Source organism: Ochotona curzoniae, unplaced genomic scaffold (assembly GCF_017591425.1).
Source record: "Ochotona curzoniae isolate NIBS_2020 unplaced genomic scaffold, NIBS_Ocur_1.0 scaffold_4505, whole genome shotgun sequence".
Lineage (NCBI taxonomy): Eukaryota > Metazoa > Chordata > Mammalia > Lagomorpha > Ochotonidae > Ochotona > Ochotona curzoniae.
Window position 1 is genome coordinate 7,695,718 of NW_024467118.1, and position 22,746 is coordinate 7,718,463.

At 47.2% G+C, this 22,746-nt stretch overlaps 1 protein-coding gene across 1 annotated transcript in view; it reads right to left on the bottom strand.

Annotated features, from left to right (window-relative positions):
• Nucleotides 1-3,558: 3,558 nt before the first annotated feature.
• Nucleotides 3,559-22,746, bottom strand: part of PROM1 (prominin 1) — a 77,948-nt gene continuing 58,760 nt past the window's right edge. Inside the window, exons 12-27 of the mRNA XM_040966091.1 lie at nt 22,200-22,352; nt 19,855-19,978; nt 18,847-18,950; nt 17,339-17,423; nt 15,980-16,126; nt 15,344-15,415; nt 13,838-13,930; nt 13,309-13,362; nt 12,442-12,519; nt 12,246-12,314; nt 11,294-11,386; nt 8,975-9,090; nt 8,287-8,310; nt 7,849-7,917; nt 5,387-5,425; nt 3,559-4,638 (exon numbers count right to left, since the gene is read on the bottom strand). Of these exons, the coding sequence (XP_040822025.1) occupies nt 5,410-5,425; nt 7,849-7,917; nt 8,287-8,310; nt 8,975-9,090; nt 11,294-11,386; nt 12,246-12,314; nt 12,442-12,519; nt 13,309-13,362; nt 13,838-13,930; nt 15,344-15,415; nt 15,980-16,126; nt 17,339-17,423; nt 18,847-18,950; nt 19,855-19,978; nt 22,200-22,352 (1,297 nt within the window). The 3' untranslated portion in view covers nt 3,559-4,638; nt 5,387-5,409. The remainder of the gene's footprint in view (nt 4,639-5,386; nt 5,426-7,848; nt 7,918-8,286; nt 8,311-8,974; nt 9,091-11,293; nt 11,387-12,245; nt 12,315-12,441; nt 12,520-13,308; nt 13,363-13,837; nt 13,931-15,343; nt 15,416-15,979; nt 16,127-17,338; nt 17,424-18,846; nt 18,951-19,854; nt 19,979-22,199; nt 22,353-22,746) is intronic.

Here is a 22,746-nt window from a genome sequence, read left to right on the forward strand (position 1 = left end):
CTGTAACACTCAACAGCAAGAACTGTATTGGGTATGGGCCAGTAGGGAAGAACTACTGTTCCTGCCAGGACAGGAGGGGGACTAAGTCAGCCCAGGCCAAGGACCCACCAGTGTATGTGAGATCTGCCACTGAGAGGAACCCAATAGAGGAGCTTGGGGAACTCCTTTGTCAGGGTACAGTCCCTGCAGGTGAGCACAAGAACCAAAGCAAGGGACAGCCCAGAGCAGACCAGGTTACAATAACTGCCAACATATGTGTTGCTCAGGTCTGGGGGCAGGATAGACTAGGCCAGTTCATAATGCCCACTAGCAGACCTGAGAACCAGGATGGTGTGCAGTATGGACTGGGTCTGGTTGTATCACCAGTCAGTTCACATTAGGGCCAATACAGGGGACTAACTGCCACCAGGTTGGGCGGCAGCTCCAACCAGCCCGAGTTGGAATAGGGGCCAGGCCAGGCAATAGCACCTGCCAGCAAATACTGAGTTAAGATGGGCCATGCCAGACTGGGCCGTAGCACCCACCAGGACACATGAGACCAGAACAGGGGGTGAGCCTGGGAGGGGAGTAATGGGAACTCCAATGCTAGGCCACAGCTCATGCTGGCAAGCGTAAGAACCAGAACTGGGGGCAGACCAGGCTAGGAAGGACTACAATACCTGTTGGCCTACATGTAAACTGGGTAAGGAAGAGAGCAGGCTGGGGTAGCCAATTATATTCACTGGTACAGGCATGGACCAGAACAAGGGTAGGTGGGTTGGGCTTTGCAGCAGCATCAGCTGGCAAGTGCTGGGACTGGGGGCAAGACCTGTCAAGCTAGACTGCGGAACCACCTGGAGAGTGCAAGATCTGGGGCAGGGAGTAGGTCCAGTGGAAGAGTTCTGGGCACCTCTCAGATGGGCTGCAGCTTCCACTGGTGAGCATGAGAACCAGGACTGGGGGAGGGCATGGCTGGACAGACAGTGGCACCCACTGGAATGTGTGTTAGAGTGGAGTCAGTTGGGTTGAATTAGACTTCAATGCAAAATGATGTATATGAGATCTCAATGGGATGTGGGGTAGACTGCACCAGTCCATTGCTCATGCTGGCTGGCACACAAACCAGAGCTTGGGGGGGAAGCTAGTCCAGTGGGGGTTATTGGGAGTTTGCTCTGACTGGGCTGCAGTCCCCCCTATGGTACATGAGGGCCAAGTGTGTGTTGGGTAGGGCCAGGCTAAGCCGCAGCACCCATTGGTTTGCTGAGGATGGAGGGCAGAACAAATTGATCAACTACCCCAGTGAAACTTGACAGCAAATTTCTGGGCCAATGGAGACTCAGAGGCAAACTATGAGAGACAATCGAGCTCAGAAAGATTTCCTTATCCTTGGAGCAGTGATATCAGCAGCATCTCAGAACTACTAAAAACACATGAGCAGAACCCTCAGAAAACGCTCCACAATGGAGAACTTGGGATGACGAGTGGCATTGCCCCTCCCCCCCCCCGGTAATGCAGCAGTTGGGAAGCTGGGTGTGGTTTCTCCTCTCCTCCCTATATGGGAAGAAGAAAATGTGTAAACAAGGGTCTGACACCCTATCCCCTGACTCCATCAAATGTGTATATATATATAGCGAGAGAGAGCGAGCGAGCAGACTCTCAACTTTGGACTTCCCAACTTCCAGAAGTATAAGCGATAAGCCTCTATTTTATTTAAATTCCCAAATCTCAGATATTTTGTCACAACATCATCAAGTGGACTAAGACATTGGTCTTCCACGTTCACCCCCACCAGTTCTTCCAACTTAACACACGGTTTCCAAAGTTGGTCTGCTCAAGCCAATTCCAGCAGATTATCAGATGAGATACTTCATTCGATTGCTCCTGGCCTAGATTGAGTTACTGAGCCACAGTGAGCCAGCTGCAAAGGAGGCTGGGACATGCCATCCCTACCAGATAGTTCTATGCCTAGCCTAAATGCAGGGAGCTGAAAACTGAAACAGAGAAGGGGAGAATGGCTCACTAATCAAGAGACACAAGGGAAATGGAAGGAGGTGGCAGCAGCAGGGATGGAGAGGAAAGCATGTGACCAAGACAGAGAAAGCAGACCCAACTGAGTCCACTGCTCAAGGGCCATAGTGAAGATGGAGCAATTCAAGAAGGGACTGGTCCCTGTGCAGAAGATAGGAACTTCTGGCGGGGCACTGCTGTGACCCAGGAGATGGGTTTTTATGACGCTGTTCTGGAACACAGCTATGCCTGCTACAGATTGTCTGTGGCCACTAAGAGTCAAGGAGCTCACCATGATCTGCGTGGCTTTGAAAGCCTGAGGCATATCCTGCATGGCTCTTTACGAGAAAGCTTGGAAACCTCTGGGTTAAGACATACCAGGACGAGCAGGTACGCATGGCCACATTGGTTGCTCCAGAGATAAAAGTCAGCAGAACTGGGGAGGTAGGGGAGTAAACAAGGAAGAGTGGGAGGCAACTCCTTGCGTACTGACTCCATCAACAGGCAGGAGACACAGTGAGGGTGGCGAGAAGAGTGGGGACCAAAGGGTCAGGGCCCAGGAAGATCCACGGGCATGGAGATCCTCGTAGAGCGGTGGGACATACAGCAGCATCCTTGGTGACCCAGATGGTAGCCCTGACAAGCAGTGGTGAGGATGGAAGCCAGAACATGGCAAATGAAGCAGCAATGGAGGCGAGGAAGAGGGGGTTCCAGGCAGAGAATCCTTCCAGAGAAGCTCCTGACACAGGGAAGGGAGTGAGAAAGGCATGCAGGCTGAGGGGTTGAGGGAGGGCTTAACTTTTCAGGAAAATGAGACCATTTAGATCTGTGGAATATAAAGCTTTGTTGGTTTGAATAATTTCAATTTTAAAAATGTGGGATTGCCTTGGATTGGTGAGAGTGACAGCATTTCAGAACTATCAGAACCACCTGGGCAGCGTGTGCCACACTGGGACACTGGGCTGATGCCGGGTGGCCATTCCCCATCCCTGGGTACTGTGGTGGTTGGGAGGCTGGGTATGGCTTCTCCCTTTGTCTCCCCTTTCCCCCCAGAAACAGGAAGAGAAAATTAAAAAATTTGGAAACAATCAGACCCACCCACTTTTCCCTAACCCTCAATCCTTCCTACCCTGATCAACTATGTAAACATCATCAAAAATGAGAATAAAAATTTCTATAAAATGCGGGATGTAAAACACGTGTTCAAAGCATGACCTAATGTGTGCGAGCATCTCTTGTGTAGCTGAACACAAATCCAGTCCCGCACGTGTACATCTGGGAGTGTGTCAGATAAAGTGGAGTTTGTGGGCAGGAAGTGTTCAAGTGTCAGTACTGGACCTGGGACTGTTCCGTAAGAAGCAGAGACTTGAGATGGAGACACGGGGTCTCCCAAACAGCCACCCGTGAGGCCCGGCATGCTGACACGCTCGTTGCATTGTGTCTGTATTACTGGCATTTTGATTATGAGAAAAGCCATGGAATAAACATATAATTGAAACCCAAACTTCATCATCTAAAATGTGATGATCCATCTCGGGACCTACTGAAAAAAGCCAGGCATAGACGCACAGATCACATTTGACAAGTTCCTTTTTATTTTGAAACCAACCTGCACATGAAAAGAATGGGGGGAAAAGTTGGCCTTTTGATTCTCACAATGGAAAAGCTGAATCATCTTTGTCCAGTTCTTCACTGCTTATTGCTTTTGATGATGGCAATGCCATGTAAAACTCCCCAAGGAAATGGATATTTATTTTGTGGATTTTTGTGTTTGTTTGCTTTTAGAAACTAAACTGAAAGACCTCACACACCTTGGGTACTAAACCCGAGAATCCTGACTGGATGGTCCCATGCTTCTCTTTAGCATCCGGGTGACATTTAGCTCTGATTAACATTTATCCTAATAAGTCAGAAAGCTCCATGTCATTGGCATCTGCCTAAATCTCTCCATCTCTCTCCCTCCCGCCCTGTTCCCTGTTGGAATTTGCTGGACAGAATCGGCATCTTTCTTTGGGACTGCTCTTGCATCCGGTTTCCAGAGAACCTGGCACATCCTGAGCAGAGCAGATGCACAGCCCTGAGAGGAAGGTTACGTCATGGATTTCATGCATTTTCAGGGAAAATGCATTATTTCTTGTCAGCAGCACCTATAAGTCAACACTGACCTGATGGCGAGCTCACTGAAGATCCTACAACACTCATTTGTTCAAAACCCTCTGACCGTGGCAACAAAAGGTCCATACACAATTTTCCACACATGAAATGCATCTCTTCTGCAGGCGGGTGTGTGTTTAGCACACTTCCCGAGTGGTGTTCTGTTGGAAACCCAATTCCCACAGCTCAGCAGATGCTGACCCAGAAACACAGGAACAGAATCCCACACCCCACAGGTTGTAGTGTCTCAAAAGGAACCTAGTGTGAAAAAGCAGCAAATGTGCAGGGGAGGAGAGGACCCCTGAACACTGGGTGAAGTCACAGCCTGTACTTGTGTTCATTGCTGACAAAGCACAGCCCGGAGATCCAAGATGACCCTTCCGGGTACCCGCCAGTCACTCTGTGGTACCTGGAGCTCCTCCTGGCCGGGGAAAGTCCGTGCAGTCCCAGGGACCACAGAAGTCTGTGACACCTCCACTTGGTGGGGGGGTCTTGATGCTGAAACAGAGGTCAAACAACAGCTTAGAAATGGAACCCAGAAAATGAAATCAATGGGCCTTTTTTTGCAGAGTAAAGCAGAACTGCATAATCTAAAGGTAGTCTCTAGTAGGAACCAAAGAACCATGGAAAAGATAAAACGTATTCAAGAGACATTTTTCCTGCTCTAATCCTGTTTGTGACGTTTCATTATTATTTCAGTCTCTGAAATAACTTGAAAAACTTGCCACAAAAATGACTATGGACTAATTTTTCAAAATACAGAAATGTTTAAAACATTTAAGATCATAACACTCAAGGTACATCGTTAGTACATAGTTACATAGGTCATATATTTTACAAGAAGTATAAAAGCCACAAACATTTGCATATTCTGAATTACATCAAAAAGCCCATGAAAACAGAATTTTAATATAAATTTAAGTGGAAAACTGTTAAAATCCATACATAGTTTCATCACAATATTTTCAAAAATTTTGTAGACATCCTCATATGCAAGAATGTAAAAAATGTTTGCAACAAAATACACATGTCTTAATTCCATTTCTCACAAACTTTTAGTAGTGCCTTCTTGGAGTCTCCGAGCATAGCCAAGTCACAGGGATGATGTTTACTGCACCATCCTGTATAATCTATTCACTGACCGAAATTCTACTTGGTGTATTAGGGTTAGCTACGTTTTCACATTAAAAAAAAAACACAAAAAACTTTACTTCCATGAATTCTTACATGAACGCAACAGCCTTACCTCAAATGATTCCACATTAGCCATCAGTGATACACGGGCCTAGGAAAACAGAAGACACAGAACTGTAAGTCTCCCTGGCAACGCTGTGCACTCAGTGGCCCTATGTGACTAAAGGGAGCAGAACAGACACTCACACCTCGGGAGCTGAGCAGGAACAGAGTTTGCAGGTTCAAGGTTTTGGTAGACGCATCTAGCTCTTGTTTGTACTGCCTTGAGTGAGGAAGAGAGAGAGGCCCAAGCCATGACAAGTGGACTGCTAATGGCCCAAGGCTAGAAGGGGTGAAAGGTCACCAGGAATACGTTGAACATATCAGACTTGCAGAAACCAGATCAAGGTGGCAGCAGACTGGGTGCTCCGATGAGCACCTTTTTACCACCCGTCTCCAGGGCCAGCAGACAGAAGCCAAGGGAGACCAGATGATGCACCTGTCCTCTGAGATGCTCTCAAGGTAACACACAGAAGCCTTACCATACACTGGAGTTGGCCCACAACCATAAGGGGTGTGTATGCAAGGGGAAGAGGAGTGAGCCCCATGGCCCCCTGTGACAGGGAAGCCTGGTGGCCAGAAGAGCAGGCTGCTTATGGACAAACTGTCCATGGTTGCGAGGGAAGGGCCAGTGTGCAAGTTGATGTGACAGTCTCTGGAGTGCCAGGGACTTTTCAGCACACGGCAGCTAGAGGGTCCCTAACTGTCCGCCATAGAGTTGCGTGCTGACAACAGAGCACAATGGACTATTCTCCATGCTGCCATTCCTTTACTGAGCCCTGTGCTACCGATGAGGGCAGAAAATTGCTTCTGGCATTTATCAGTCATCATGTCCCCATTCGGTGTCTCGGATGCACGATCCCTGAAGTAGAATCTTTGTCTCTCTCTCTCACTATGACTTTCAAATAACTTTTTAAAAGAAAGCACGAGAAGATTTGATGTCAAGACAACACAGGTGGCTGAGAATAGCTCTCCTTTGGCCTTGAAATTTTCAGTGTATAAATCCTAAGATACCACCTGAGCATGTTACTGCATACAAAAAAGGCCAAGTTTTGACACAAGCCAAGATACTGTCCACCCCTTTTAGAGAAGACCTGGCTAAAGTTTAGAATCAATGTTCAGATTCTCCCCAGCAAGCTTAGCAATGAGGGCTAGCATAGTGGATGCAGTAAATGACAGGAAGTCCATCTGGTATTCCAGCACTTTCTTGTTCCTGTTTTCTATTATTCACCTTTTCTGCCAAGGACAATAGTTTTCATCCTGGCCAAACTTAAATCCTAATCACTCGATGGGCATTAGGAGGTAGGTGAATAGGGTCATGAAGACCCAGTGTTCCCTAAGGTGATTACTGTGCCAGCTTGCCCCTTCTGCCACATGGGGGCCCTGTGGCAAGGAAAGCGGCCTCCACCTGGTGTAGAACTTGATGAGCCCTTGCTCTCAGACCTCCTGGTTTCTAGAACTGCGGGGAATGAATTCCTGCTGTTTGTAAACTACTCAGCTTACGACCTTCCTCACGGCAGTCCAAACACAGTAGCACAACCTCCTGCCTTCACTTTAACGGTAAGTTAAAGTGAAAACTTCCGAAGCTGTCACAGTGCTGGAAGTTTAACTCAGGTAAGCCTTCTATCCTTCTGAAAGGATCAATTCTAACAACGTTCTAGTTATGCAAATGAAACCTGTTGAGGATGGAGCAAGGAACATTCTTTTCGGAAATGCCCCCTGACCGGTCACTTGCACCCGGACCAGGAGGTCCAGTATACAAACACCTCTGAGAAGCCTGGGGCCTCCCCTTCCCTTTCAGATGGATGTGGGCCCTGTGGATGGCGAGGGTTCTTATTCAGTGTGGCTCACCCATGCACCCAGGGTGGACTCCTGCTTTTGAACCTGACATCATTTGGGGATCCAAAGAATACTGTCTTAGGGCCGAGGCAGCTGGTATAAGGATGAAGAGGATCGCCCCTGTATACACTGGTCCTACCTCTTCTGAGTAACACATTCCCACGTGGGAGGGTGTGTTTATGAAGTTTAAGTCGGGCCTGGGGATGTGGACCCCTGGCAGATAATACTCAGTATTGACTGACAAATATCTGGAAGCACAAGAAACTCTTGAATCTGGAGATTTCAAGGGAGGGGCAATGAAGAAGGAAGAGAAAGAAGAGAAAGAAAACGGAAAGGTTCTGTGTTTATTTGGTGCCAAGATGGTAAAACAAAAATATGCATGCATTCAATCTGCAGTGATCTAGGGTCATGCATAGCCTTGTTAGATGACAGTAAATTTTAGCCGGCAAACAATCCCATTGTTAAGTAATCTATTGCACATTGCTGGGTTTGGCATCATGAAAGGCTGTGTCGGGCATGAGCGCAGGGCATTCATGGAGAGCGTGAGAAAAGTGAGGATTATCAGTGGCATGCAGAAGGCTCAGGGTCATGGTTACAGCAGGTGCACTGCAGGATTGGCAAGCAGCCTTTGTTTACCTTGTCATAACAGGATTGTGGACACCATATAAATGGTCTTTACGATAACCACTATTACCATTTTCCATACTGTAACAAAATTACATACAACAAAAACACAATGTTATCTCTAAGATGAAATGCTGACGTCACGGAGTACAACATCATGACCACGGAAAGGGGTGACAACCTAACTCCACAGAAGGTGAGAGGGCACACTTACATTTTGCTCTTTTTAATAGCAAAGATTGAAATAGCTATTTCATAGGGTAACAAATATGACACATTAAATGTCCATTAGTTAGTTCACAAGTATTTACCGAGAGCCTTGGACCTGGATATATCAGCTGTTTTATGGGATTTAATAATGTTACTGATTTAATTCCAAAAGTCCATCAGATAATAATAAAAACTTCCCCCCATTCCATCAATGAATATAGTTAAAATAAAAAAGCTTACTTTGCCATGGGTATAGTTTCAACACTATAAAATACAAAAGAGGGAGGAGGTACAATTATTATTTTAGTATTAAAGCTCAACCAGTCCATTCTCCACATTTCCCCACAAACTTGGATCCTGACAACAATTCCAGAGAAATACGTGTTGAGATGAGTAAAATTTAAAGGGCAACAGAACAAATCCGCTGGACACACAAAGCAGGGCAGGCTATATGCCAAAATGAAAGCCGTGACCACAGTTGTCACAAAGTGTAATGCCAGGTCCCCGAGGGAGAGGAACTGCAGATGAGAAAGAAGAGGGCGGGTTAAGCAAGCCAAGAAGACCAAGCAAGAGAAAACAACAGTTCAAACAAACTGAGGGGAGTGGCATCCTCAAGAGAAGGCCAGACTACTGTAAGAGAAATAGGCCACTACTTAAAAACATACAGTGGATCAAGGTTATCAAAGCCCACCCCGGCAGGTATTCAAAACAAAACCAGAGAGAAGAGGACCCCTAAGATAGTTTTTAATATTTTCACTCCTGGAAAGGTGATGAGACCATCAAGGGGTGGGGCTAACCATAGTTAAAAGTTTTATAATGTATACACAGATCAAAATATGACACTGTCACCCCATAAATAGATGCAATTAAGATTTGCTGATTACAATTAAATAAGACCCACAGCCCACGTGGGCACGCACATACTTACTCATCATACACATCCTCTGACTCCATCCGACGATAATGCTTGGCTAGCTTTACGCTAAGAATTAGAGCCGGAAGTAAAAACACAGTCGCTTCTCCAAGGCCAAACCAAAACAAATTCTAGGAGGGAAAAGAGGCAAATTAAATGCTTGAAGATGGGAAATGGAAAACAACAGTTGGCTGAGGGAAAAGGGATTGTTGGTGATTTTCAAATCAGTTTTCATTTTGTTCTTGGTAACCGTTTGTGAACCTCCCATGAAGCTGCCAGCGTGTGAATTGCTGCCTATTTTAGAATTCAATCTTTCTAAAAACCTTGAGTAGATCCTATTCTTGTATTTACTTCTGCAAAAGAAGAAGAGATTCAGTCTGTGGTGGTGGCTGGATCTGAATCAAGGAGTCGCCAAAACAGCGTCTAAACAGCCCTTGGATGGCCTGCCTCTTTGGTCCCTAGTGTCGCCCAGGCAGAGTAGGCCCAAGCCGAGTTCCCTTTGCAGAACTGTATGCTGGTCGAACAATGGATCATTTTATCTAGAAGCAAGGCTGAGTGTGTCCTCAGAACTCAACAAATGCTTCAGGCTGAATTCAGCCACTTTTTTACTCAAAAAGCAATACTCAGTATTCTTATTTCAAATGACTGGGAGTCATTGGTCCCAGAGACAATGGCCAGAGGCAGCTGAGTGGTGGTGTTCCTTCAAGCGGGCAGAGGTCCTTGGTTGGCCCAATACACTCCACTAACTTTCACATGGTGACAACCAAGATAACTCGAGCTTATCAGGCGATCAGAACAGACGAGCTGTGCTCAGTGTGAGCCAATGGCCACCACACCCGACTGGGTACCAATTTAATTCACTTTGGGCTGAAATCTGTGCTGCATGGTGACACCCCTTTGGCTTCCAATGTCAGCAAATCTGATCCCGCTTCCTTCCTCTCACCCACAGACAGCTATGTTTCCAGACTTGTTTAAAGAGGCACTTTTGTGATAACCACATCCTTTTTCTGGCAGTCCTTTACGGACTAATCAAGATACAGTAGAAAGATGTTGGCTGTCCCATGGTCTCTTCCATTGATAAAGTAGACAAGCAAGTTTTTCCTTATTTCCTAGACCACCTACTCTAAACCCCAGTGATTTTCTACCTGTCTGTCCTTGATTCCTTGTGAGGAGGAATCTGGTAACTGGGTGATTTGACTGGACAGGGTGGCTAGAGGCTGGACACAGGGAGAAGTTAATTCAGAATCTAGCAGGTGAACCCAGGAATGACTCAACCAAAGTCAGCAGGCAGGGCTATGCAGCACAGGACAAAAGGCATACAAAGTTGCCAGAGTGGCAAAGCAGCCAGCAAGACGGGGCTTAGGACCAGTGCTGGATTTCTGGGCTGAGACTTGAAAACTGACCAACCAATAGTAACAAACATTGACTGAATGTGCGAACGTATTAGGACTGTGGTACAAGCTCTATGTCTAAGCTCTCATGGAACCAACAAAACAGCTCCATTTCAATGATCAAGCTCATAAAATTTCCAAAATTTTGCAAAGTCACAGTGCTCAGAACACACAGGGGTAAAATTTGAATTCAGAGCCCATGTCCTCAACCAGTAAGCTATAAGGTAAGAGGGAGGTAGTTTAGTGGGAGGCAGGTGGAGGGGAGAAGAGTGAGAGAGGGAAAGAAAGGCATGCGTGTGCCAGTCTCCAGTCCAGGGAGGGTAGAAAGTGTGTACAAAGGCTTCAGGGTGAGGAAGCCAAGGGGCATTTGAAGAAGTGAGAGAAAGCAAATGTGTCACGAGCAGGAAAAAAGGTGGGCAGATGGCACAAAATAAGGCCTCCTTGGGCAAGGACCCAATTAGGCATGGCCTATTGTACCCCTCAGGGGACCCTGATCTTTGCTGCGCTGTCAAAAGGGAGGCTGTTTTAAGCAGAGGAGGTAAAAGCAGATCAGCCGGTGGAAAGGGTTGGTGTCTACCAAGGAAGGATAAGTCCTGGAAATTGACATCCTCACGTCACATCCCAAAGGACGTAGCTTTTACAAATGACGTAGCTTTGGGGTTGCATTGTTACACTGAGGATCCTCACAAGTGCGAGCATTCAGTCCACCAGGGATGGCTGCGGACTAGTTACCCTGGACAAGCCCGAGTGTCCCCTGGCACCCGGACTTTAACGTCCTCAGTGCATTAGCATCATAAGAAAGTGTCAAGTTCATATTTTAGGGTCTTGATTATGAAACTGTAACAAGCCCAGGCAAAAAGTGAACGTTATCCTATGTGTTAGGACCTGTTGAGAAGGATGAAGAGGTTATTGTGTCTTTTTTTTTTTTTTTAAGAGTTCTTACCAGAGGGTCAGTAATGTAGTTACAAAAAACTACCGAGACAGCGGAGTCCAGGGCTGTGGCCACAGGCTTGCAGGATGCCAGTTCCTCAGTGACCTACAAGAAGCACAGACAGACAAAAATTACAGTCAAGTCACACTCACACAGTCCCATGAGAATTAGACATGCATTTCCCTTTGGATCTGCTTCTAGCAAAATCTTTGAAGTTGGAGCTGGTTGGCTGATTCTCATGGGTTGTGCATCATGTAGAATCACACGCAGTCACACATGGCTTGATGATGGGCAGTCTGAGGACTGCGTCATGAGACCATTTCCACACTCTGCAAACCCGCATGGCCCGGCCTACCCACTGCACACCTAACCTCCACGATCCAGCCTGCCACTCCCTGTGGCACATTCCTGTCCTGGGTACTGCAAGCAATGACAGCCCTAGGGCAGGTGTCTGTGGCTTTACATGTATCCCCACACAGAAAAGGCACAGTGGAAAAATGATGCTAGTGACCTTGCAGCTCTGTTGCGACTTTACGGGATCAGTGTGGGAGATGCGGCCTGTCACCGGCCAGAAGGTCGAGAGTTGGATCATCACTCTCTGTGAGCGTGTCCCCCACCATCTCCCTATTTGTTATCTGGAACAATATGACCCAGATGCGTCCAGCACTGTGTTTCAGTCCTAACTCTTTCCCTGACCCCTTTGGTATCAACCCAAAGGACGCAGGAAGAACGTGGAAGGTGCCATCTGATAAAGCTGAGTCCTGGAAGTAGGAGAAGTGGTGCGTGTGGGATGTCCTCCCACCCAACGGGCAGACCCTGAACATCTTGGTCCTCACAACCCTACATCCGTCCACCCACCTCCCACCAGCTTATTCAGAGTTCTTTGCTACAGATTGTGCCCTAAGAAAATAACACACAGACAATACGGTGCCCCCTTCTGTATATAAAAATATCAATTACTTACAGTAAACTCAACCCATTGCAGATAATATTGAAAATGTGATACTAGGGTACTCCCGAACTTCTCAGATTCCTGGAAAGAAATTAAAGAACGATAAAACCATTCAAGTGGCATCCTTTAATGCTGTACAAGTTGCGTTTAATCAGGAAACGTTCACATGCCCATGCATCCACATATTTATTTGACAAATGAAACTCACTTCAATAATAATAGATGAAATATTTTTTGTGACAAAGTTCTGAGCTTCATCCAAAGAGTGAAGGATCACGTTCACCTTCTGATCACAGTCAGCAATGGTGGGCAGCGGATGGAGAGAGAGAAGAATTTGATTAGACAGTGTGCATAGTGGCTTCAGCAGTGTTGTTCCCAAAGGAACCCTGAAGACATTCACGGTCACTGTTGGCTTCACAGTCTTCCCTGCCTGTCACTTAGAGCCCAATCTTGAAGGCACAGCTCCTGCCCAGGCAGCCTTGGGCTGTCTCAGAGAAGAACAAGAGGTCACAGAGCGAGTGGGAGCACAGGTGGCCCTGTGCCTGCAGAGGGATGGCAGGTCTGGCCAGGCATGTACCTCATTCTGGCCAGGGTAAGGTCTGTGTGATGGCATTGTTTATGCTCTTAGCAGCAATTTCAAGACCCTCCTGTGTCTCCAATCATGCTTTGAACTCCAGAACTCCCCTGAGTGAGCGTGAGGTGGCCCAAGCAGGGGCCACTGCTCCAGGCTGGGGCTCTAAGCAGGAAGACACAGGGAAGTGGGGGTAGGGGAGAAGCCGGCAGTGACAATGTACCCTTGTGGCGGCAGACTCTGAGATGGCAGGAGGAGTGGTTAGGCAACACAACCTCCCCCGAAGTGAGCCCCAAACATTTCACTCAGGTACCTAGCAAAGTGCCAAAGGAACAGCTGCTCTTACAGCAGAAGTGCTTGTAGGAAATACTCAGTAACGAGCTCGGTTGTTTAAACAGGGGCCTAACTGAGTCTTGGCTTCTTAGTTCAAAAATCAATGCCTCTCAATTTCTGTTGGGATTTCATGATAAAACATCGTGACAGCCATTCAAAGCAAAGGCTTACCCCCACGTTGCTGCTCAAGTGCTGAAGTGTCTTGATGTAGTTTGGTAATGCAAGCTGATGAAGACAAACACACAAAGCATTTTCAGGATTATAGCATGAATCAGCAGGACTGTGGGCCTCCAGCCTCCCCTCCCCCACACAGCCCTCAGATCCCACTTCGCATTGGAGAAAAACCAACAGGCACAAGCCCCAGTGCACACTGCTGATGTCAAAAGCCTAAAGACGACAATCAGGACGCGAGTTCTCAAGATCTGACAGGTGCTGCATGGCAGGTGATTTGTCCAAGAAACTCCGTGGAGCTAGGTTCACTCCAGAGGAAGGCGTTGTGGGAGCGAGAAAGGAAACAAGAGGATGACAGTGCAACGGAAGTGCTGTCATCATTCAAGTTCAGCTGTTTCCAAGGCCAAAGACAGCGGCCTGGGAGCACCCAGAGAGGAGCAGTTGTGCTTCCACTACGTGAAAGCCTGCCCAGTGCAGCCAGCTTTCTCGGGTCCCAGTGAAGAGCCTGCCAGAGGCTGGCAATCATTACCAGTGCGATTTCCATGGGAGTAACTTGTTCATTGTGAATGGTCGTCAGATTACTGGCAGCGTTCTTCAAGGTCGTTTTCAAATTTCCTTCGGGCTAAAAAGAGAAGAACATGTATAAAAATCGACACCATTTTTAAATCTTCTGAAATAACTCCTTGAATATCAGGGGCCCAGGAAGCCACAAAAGAAGTATGCAAGGCACTGTGGTTGATGACCACTGTGGCTGTGCACAGCACTGCAAACTTACGGACTAGACACTCAGGGCAGCACCCCACACTCATTGCCAAGTCCCAGAGCCCCTCTGTGCTCCCCCTCTAGCCACCAGCACTTTCCCACCTTACAGATGAGAAAACTGAGACACAGAGGGGTGAGACATGTTGCCTGAGCAACTATGGTAAGGAAGAGGCCGAGTCAGAGGAAGACTCAGGTCTTCCTGTCGAGCCCAGGTTGCCATGGACTCTGCCCACTGCTCCTTGGAGGAGTCCATAAAGGCCTTTGGACACCAGCTAGCCAAGGGGCAGCTTTGTGCATTCAGATGGTGGGTCTGCCTTCTGTGAGGCAGGATGGTGGGTGTTGACGTGGCAGAAGTAGGAGAGGCCTGGTGGGCTGCGTCTGTTGAGGCATTCCTAGAAAGGTTTGGTCTCTGTGTGGGGTTGAGGAGCGGGAACCATGCAACAGCTGAGAGGCTAGGTGCAAAATAAAGGCGGAAATAAAGGGAATCGTGATCTCACACTCTCTCTTCCCTGGAGAAGACTCAATCAGATGTCCTTCTGCTCCTTTCCTGGGACATCAGAAGTCCAAGCCCTTGGCCTTAACACCAGCACCCTCTCCCGCCCCCGCCCCGTGTTCTCAGCCTCTTTGCCTCTGCCTTGGGACCACAGTCCTGGCTTCACTCCTGAGACCTCCCTCCTTGGACTGAGATGGGTTACCAAGTCCTCTGGGCTCTGCAGTTTGCAGGTGGCCCAATAGGGCACTTTCCATCCCACAGACTGTGTGAGCTGATGCCCCTGGGAAATATCTTCTTACTGTTTCTCACTCTTTGTGGGGGCTTTTCATATTCCCAGAGTGGCCTTAAGTACGCCTTCAGTATCTGACCTAAGAACACTACTGACCGGGCCTGGTGTGGTGGCCTATTGCCTAAAGTCCTTGCCTTGAATATGCCAGGATCCCATATGGGCGCCGGTTCTAATCCCCATGGCTCGACTTCCCATCCAGCTCCCTGCTTGTGGTGTGGGAAAGCAGTAGAGGACGGCCAAAAGCCTTGAGACCCTGCACCCACATGGGAGGCCTGGAAGAGGCTTCCCTCTCCTGGCTTCAGATTGGTTCAGCTCCAGCTGTTGCGGTCACTTGCGGGGTGAGTCATCAGACAGAAGATATTCCTTTCTTTCTCTCCTTCTCTCAGTACACCTGACTTTCCAATAAAAATAAATAAATCTTAAAAAAAAAGAATGCTATTGACCTTGACTGTCTACACTGTGACAACATGAATGAGACTATTTGAACTCACCAAATGATCGGCTTTTCCTTCTAGCTCACTTGAAAATGTTAAGAGGTCCATAGTTGAGGGGGATTTACCAACCTGCAAAAGAAATTTAAAAAAAGCGGTGCCATATATACAGGATTTTTAAACGTTAACAATATCTAACAGGCAATAGATGGACAGTGAGCCCAGGACATAAACAGAAGCAGTTAAACAATAGCACAGCTAACAACGACTGCATTTTTATTTGTGTATCTTATTTTTATACAACCATATTATTTAACAACCACGATAACAAAAGAATGAAGTGCTGAGAGTCTGTATAATAAGCAAGAAACTTAGCCCGCTAAGTGAAATAAGCTAGACACAAAAGGCTCCACGTTGCATGGTTACAGTTGGATAAGCTTTTCAGAGCAGGTGAAGCCATAGAGATAGAACACAGATTGGTGGTTGCCAGGGTCTCAGGTAAGAGAACAAGTGCAAACAGGCATAGTGCTTCCTAGGAGTGATAAACAGGCTGGGGAAGCCCACAGAGAACAAATCCCACTCCATTTGTTCACTAAAATGGCTTATTTATATTATTTAAGTCTCAATTAGAAAAAAAAAATTGAAAAAAAGAAATTACACATCCAATGATCTGAATTCCCCCCAGTTGTGTCCCACCTGGGCCAGGTAGGCAGCATAATCCAGTGTGTCTATTCCACAGTTAGAAAACTCCTGCAGGTTTCTTTTCCCGGCTTCATCTAGCAGAACAATACCATCAAGACTGATGTTCATGTTTTCAAATTCCTTCACCATGTTTTGAGTATGCTGCATGAAAAAGACAAAAGTTAAGTCAACCCATTCACCCCAAGCATGCCACATTCATCATGCCTTAAGAGAGCAACTACCTGCACGGGACAAACACAGGGAGAGCCTATGGGCACACTGGACTGCCTTTCTTCCCACAGCTCTCCTCGCTGGCCCCGCCCCTCCTGGCCCCGCCCCTCCTGGCCCCGCCCCCTCCTCCCTGTGTATTCCCCCCGCTGGAGGGGATGGGACACCAAGCAGCAATTTCATCTCCGTCCTCACAGACCTCAAGCGTTGGACGTGATAAAGGAGTGAGATCAGGAGCAAAGGGACTTGGCGGAAGGCTGCAGAGAAGCCGACTGAAAAGCACAGCGGAGGGAACGGGGCCTGTGCGCTCCGGCTCCAAAAGACAGAGATGCTCAAAGGCACAGGGTAGTCACCGGGAGGGGAGCAGCTGGCTCCCCGCCGCGCAGGAGGAAGGCACAGGGGATAGTTTTTAGGAGTGGAGTTTGGCTATTTGGGTGAAGCTCATGGGAAGGTGCTTGTGGCTAAATCCTCGCATTGCATCCACTGGGATCCCATATGGGCACTGGTTGGTGTCCCAACTGCTCCACTTCCCATCCAGCTCCCTGCTTGCAGCTTGGGAAAGCAGTAGAGGATGGTCCAGGGACTTGGGCCCCTGCACCTGCATGGGAGACCCACAGGGGACTCCTGGTTCCTGGCTTTGGATCAATTCACTTTCTGCCATTGCAGCCACTTTGGGAGTGAACCAGTAGAGAGAAGATTTTTCTGTCTCTTCTCTCTGTGAATATGCCTTTCTATTAAAAATAAGTAAAATCTTTTAAAAAAAAAGACTAATTTTAGGGATCAGTGTTGGGCACAGCAGAGCAAGCTACCCCCTGCAATGGTAACATCCCACGTCAGAGCCATTTCAAGCCCCAAATGTGCCACTTAGGATCCAGATTCCTACTAATGCACCTGGGAAGGCAGCAGAAGATGGCCCAAGTACTTGGACCCCTTGCCACTAATGTGGGGAGTCAGAACGTGGTCACATGGAGAATGAAGGTGTGAGTGTGTGTGTGTGTTTTCTCCCCTTCATCTTTCAAGTAAATACATTTCAGGGGGAATAAGGAGTTAATTTTATCTAATAAGGATTTCATCTCAATTAAATTTTTAAAAAGCCAGATTTAGCAAATCCATGCATGGGTTGCAGGACCTGTTCTGAGCACTCACCTGCTGGATGTTGAGCTGCTCAGTGATGTTGAAGTGGTTTTGCAGCTGAAGTGCGGTATAAGTGCCTTTACCATTTTGGCAGTCCCTGTCGTGAGAAACAGATGTCATGACCTAGAAAAGCAGCTGTGGCTATTGGCTGCCCCTGTCGAGGGCTAAGGATGAAGACAAGAGTCAGCTGTTGCCCTCTACAATTCACACGTAAGATGGATGGTCACGTGAGGCCTCCTTGGCCCGTGGCACCTGTTATTCTTAACTTTATCCCCCATGTTGCTAATAGTTACATTTTTAGAACAGATAGGAAAGGATGTCCTTCTGTCCTTTGTGCTGCTGTGGACAACATGTTTACAGACTGAGAATAAATTTTCATGAAAAAAGAACACACAAGATGACACTTGGTATGAAATAGATGGATTATGAAGTACGGTTATATGTCACTGGTGGGGATTTGTTCAGAGAAGCACATGCAGGGGCAACTTTGACAGAGCGGGAAACATCACAGGATGTATTTACGCCAACTAAAGCAGCTACAAAGTCACCAGGCAATGCAATCTTAGGAGACCACTGTCTGTGATGTCTGCTACTGAGCCCAGTATCACTAAGCAGCACACACTGAGTATGTTGCTTTTGTTAAAAGATCCTTTCAAATCCCTGCCCAGACCATCCTTCTTCCCTATTTTTAGAGTTGGCCTTTACTAACTAACCAGATGCTTTGTCACATAGTCTGAAGGTGATGATGAAGACAGGGAGGAGCCACAGATCATCCAGATGTTCGGTGTAGTTTGGCCATTGATCCAGCTTGGCCATCTGCGTGAAACAGCCTCCCCCCTCTAGGCCTTAGCCCCCTGTCTGAATGCCTGCTGAGCTCAACTGAGAAGGGTAGTCCCCATTTGACACATGCTCCAGTCACAAAGACAGGGACATCTCAGGGTTCCAAAGTCGGACCAAGAACTTGGCCCAGGATTCCCATGTGGATGGCAGGAAGCCAATCACTTGAACCGTCATGGCTGTCTCCTACCATTTGCATTAGCGGGAACTGGATCTAGAGCCAGGAGTCAAACCCATGTTCTCTGACATGGGTCAAGCATGTCTTTAAACTATGGATTACGTGCCTGCTCCTTCTATAAATATTCTTACATGTCAGAGAAAAATTTATGTAGACAATTAACTATAAGAACAGGTGTCACTTTATCAAGTTGTCATGATTTGGAATCATCCGCAGTGTTTTTGAACAGGACTTCTCACAGGATTCCCTGAAGGCATTTAAGGGTCACCCCAGGGATAACTGGAGACAGGAACCCTGGGAGCTTAGCTTCCCAAGGGCTCAGAGGCTTCCAGTGAAAGGACTGTCTTTCTGGTCAATTCTTATGATCTCTTTGCTAAGATTAAAGAAAAGCTTATCTCTGAAATTACAATGTCTTATCAGTAGGGTAACAATAAAAGTACTCTTGAAAGCAAACTTCTCATTCTGGACAAAAGCACATTCCGGACAGAAACGTCACTCTTCATACCTGTAGACATGTTCAAAAGTGAGCTCAATGTCGGGTTTATTGAATATCAAGCCAGAGAGATAGTACTTCCACTCCTCATTCAGGAGATAGGGTGTGTCCAAAACCTGCAACGTATGAGCAAGCGGTTTCCTGTAAGACAGCTTTGCATCAATATCTAGGCATCAAGCAAAATGAATATCAGATTCAATATGTTTTTGAGACTTTTTCCTATAGGATTTTTCTCACTGATTATTAGCTTAGAACAAGAAACTACTAGTATAGTTGAAAACAAATCAATTGACTATTGGATAGCAGAAATCAGAATTTTCAGAAAACAAATCACTGTTATTTTGGCTTTATTTTAGTAAGCAATGAACACTTTAGAAGTGGCAGTGCAAGAGATGGCTTCAGAAAACTACATAAAGCTGCAGCAGCTGACTCAGCTCCTGACCAGGGCCCCAGGACCAGCTGAGCTGCCAACCGCCCTTCTTGGCTCTGTCTCAGATGCATTTGGTGAGAAATTAAACTCACTACCCTGTCTGTGTTTGATAACAGGTAGACTCTTCCTTTCCCAAAATGTGTAGGACCAACCATGTTTTTAGAGGTCAGATTTTGGAATATTTGCATACATATAATGAGATACACTGGGTAAGAAACCCAAGTCTTAATAACAAAATTCCTTTGTGTTTCCTGGACACCTGACCCACGGAATCTACTGGCAGATTTTCTGAATGTGGCAGTGGACACGTCTCCTGGTGTTCTCAGCCACATATGGAAACCACGGTTGAGGAAAATGCCCCACACCCCCTCCCACCCTGAATAGTATGGTCCACACCTGACACTTATTACAAAAGCAAGAACACTAGCTTTTTTGCTGCTTTTATTTTACAAATAGAAAAGAATCTCAACTTAAGGAATTAAAACCAAACTGCTCACATTTCTGTGCTATCCTGGAAGGAACCCACAAGTCACATGGAAGTCTAAGTTTCCATATAAGGATTCTCCTCTAATGAGTAGGAAAACATTTACCTGAAATAGCTTCCTGTTTGCATAAGGCTCACAGACCAGTTTTTCCATATTTGCACCAACGACAAAGGCAACAACCACAAGGAGCATCATTATCCAGGAGAAGAGGAAGCTTAATCCAGTTCCACTGGAAACAAACAAAGTTAGCAATTTTGCAGGGAATTGATCAATATTGTGTGGACTAGGACTGGAAGCACCAGGCCAGGCCAGACTCCAACACCATCTGGTGCTCTGGAGGACCAGAGGAGATGTGTGACAGACTAGGCTAGGTCTCAGCCTGAACCATGTGTGAGCTGTATGGGGGTATGGAAGAGCCATGGCTGGGTTGAAACATCCAACAGTAAGAACCAGATTGGGTTGAAGGCCAGTCAGGAAAAGCCACTGTTCCTGCTAGGACAGGGGGTGAACCGAGTAGATCTGGCTCATGGACCCACTGGTATGCGCGAAATCTGGCACTTGGAGTTTCTGATGGAGGAACCTGAACAACTTCTCTGGCAGGACACAATCCCCTGCAGATAAGCGCAAGAAGCACAATAGGAAACAGCCCAGAACAGGCAATGGAAATTATCCCACTGGCATATACATGGCATGGGTTGGGGACAAACTAGGCTGAACCTGTTCATATCACCCGCTGGCAAATTTGAGCACCAGAACAGAGTGTGGGTCGAGCCATGGTTCGGTTGCGACACATACCAGTACACAACAAGTAATGCCAAGGTGAGATGAGCCGTACCAGATGTGGTTGCAGTGCCCAAACAGCACATGTGATAATCAGGGGGAGGAGGCAAAGCCAACAGGGGAAGGTGGGCTCCCTTGCTGGACAACTACTTCCCTTGGAAAGTGTGAGTTGGGATGGGGGCAGATCAGACTAGGCAGGGCTATAACACCTGTGGGCCTCATGTGAGCTAGATAAGGGAAGGGCCACGGTGGGTTGACTGTTCTGACTGGTCCAAGAAAAAATTAGAGTGGGTGAGGGTTGGTTGGGCTTAGCTGCAGCATTAGCTGGCAGAGGCCAGCACTGGGAGCTAATTCTGTCAAGTCAACTGCCAGAACCACTTGGAGAGTGCATAATCTGGGAGTGGGTGTGGCCTAGAAAGGAAATAGTGGATACCTCCCTCGGGGTTACCACTCTCACTGGACAGCACGTAAACCAGAACAGGGGCAGGGGTGGCTAGACAGAAAGGCACCTGCCAGTAGGTATATGGGCTGGATAGTAGGTTGGTTGGATTGAACTAGGCTTCAATGCCCATTGACATGTGCGAGAGCTAAATGGGATGTGGGACAGACTGGACAAGACTGCGGTACATACTGGCAAGCATGGGAACCAGGGTAGGGGGCAGGCCTGGTGGGGGTTGTGGGGAGTCGCCCCAACTAGGCTGCAGCTCCCACTGGTTTGCGTGAGGACTAAGTGTGAAGTGGGTAAGATTGAGTTGGACTACAACACCTGTTGGTTCACGAGGAAGACAGGGTTGGAAACAGAACGGACCCAGCAATTGCAACAACCAGGATGTGCATAAGCTGATTGGTGTGACAGATGGTGTTGGAGTCTGTACTAGCAAACTCACGCAAGAATCAGGTCTGGGATCATCTCAGATGAAGTTTCTTTGGAGATCCCTCCAACTGAACTGCTGATCTTAGAACCCCAACCATGAAGACACTGTCAGCCAGTGAACTCTGAATAGGTTTCTTTGCAATTGGAACTGTGAGATTGGCAGCAATCCAGAACTGATGAACTATCAAAACTGTTTGAGCAGGACCCTCGGAACATGCCTCCTGTTGGGGATCTGGGATGGGTGGGAGGTTGGGTGGGTCTTTTCCCTTTGTTACTCCCCTAACCCCAGACACAGGGAAAAATGATAATACTAGTGTGGAAGCAATGGTATTACCCACTTTCACCCTGTAGCCCTTGACCCTTTGTACCCTAATCAAATAAGTAAGATCATTAAAAAATAATTGAAGTATAAAAAAAAGAAAGTCAAATTAGAAATAACCTCTATGACAGCTGCTTTGTAAAGGAGATCACCATGTGTTGTTCATAGTGTTTTAGCTTGTCTGTGAAACTGCCATCAACTTAGATTTTTATGTTAGTTCTTATACTTGATGAAAGTACCCAACGCAAGGAAGGTACAACCACATACCACCCAGCCTGTCCACAAGCCAGTGTTGTGAGCGGGACCTCTGGGCAAATCTTTGTGTCTAGTGGAGTCCATTGACCCCAGTTGGTAGAGACTTGCATGCTCCACTGGAGCCCAGAGTGGGTGGGCCACAAGGCATGAGTTCACGCAATGCTTGGTCCCTTGTGTTCCCACCAATGTGTGACAAAGCTGAGGAATGGAGCAAACACTCACACCATGAGGAAGATGCCTCCAGTGTTGGAGACGCAGCCTCGGGTGGTGGGGGTGGCCAACTGGTTAAAGCCGCACACGCCGAACAGTAAGCCCAGGACAAAAAAAATCACGATGAGGATCAGCAGGCAACAGATGATCAAGCAAGCCAGCCACCTGATGGAGCAAACATAGTGTCACTACACAGGAGGCAGGCTAGCTAGGAGAAAGCAAGAGCAGTTGAGGGTTTCTTGACAATTCACTCTCAGAGGACTGCGCCACTGGGGAAGAGACTCCTACCCCTCAATTCCTCCAAGCCAACTGGGAAACACCCACTGTTATTGTGGCTTTGAGGTTCTGTGTCTTTCTCTCTTAATGGCTTCTTCCTCAACCTTGAACCCCAAGGGGATTTCACAGCACTCTTGAATGGGGCTTGCACATTTTTTCAAACAGTCCTTCTGTCTCCTTCCATGTCCCTGATACTGGAAGTGCCTCTTGCAATGATACCAGGATGTGGACAAATCATGATTAATGTTCAGATGAAGATACACTGTGCTCTTTTCCCAGAGCC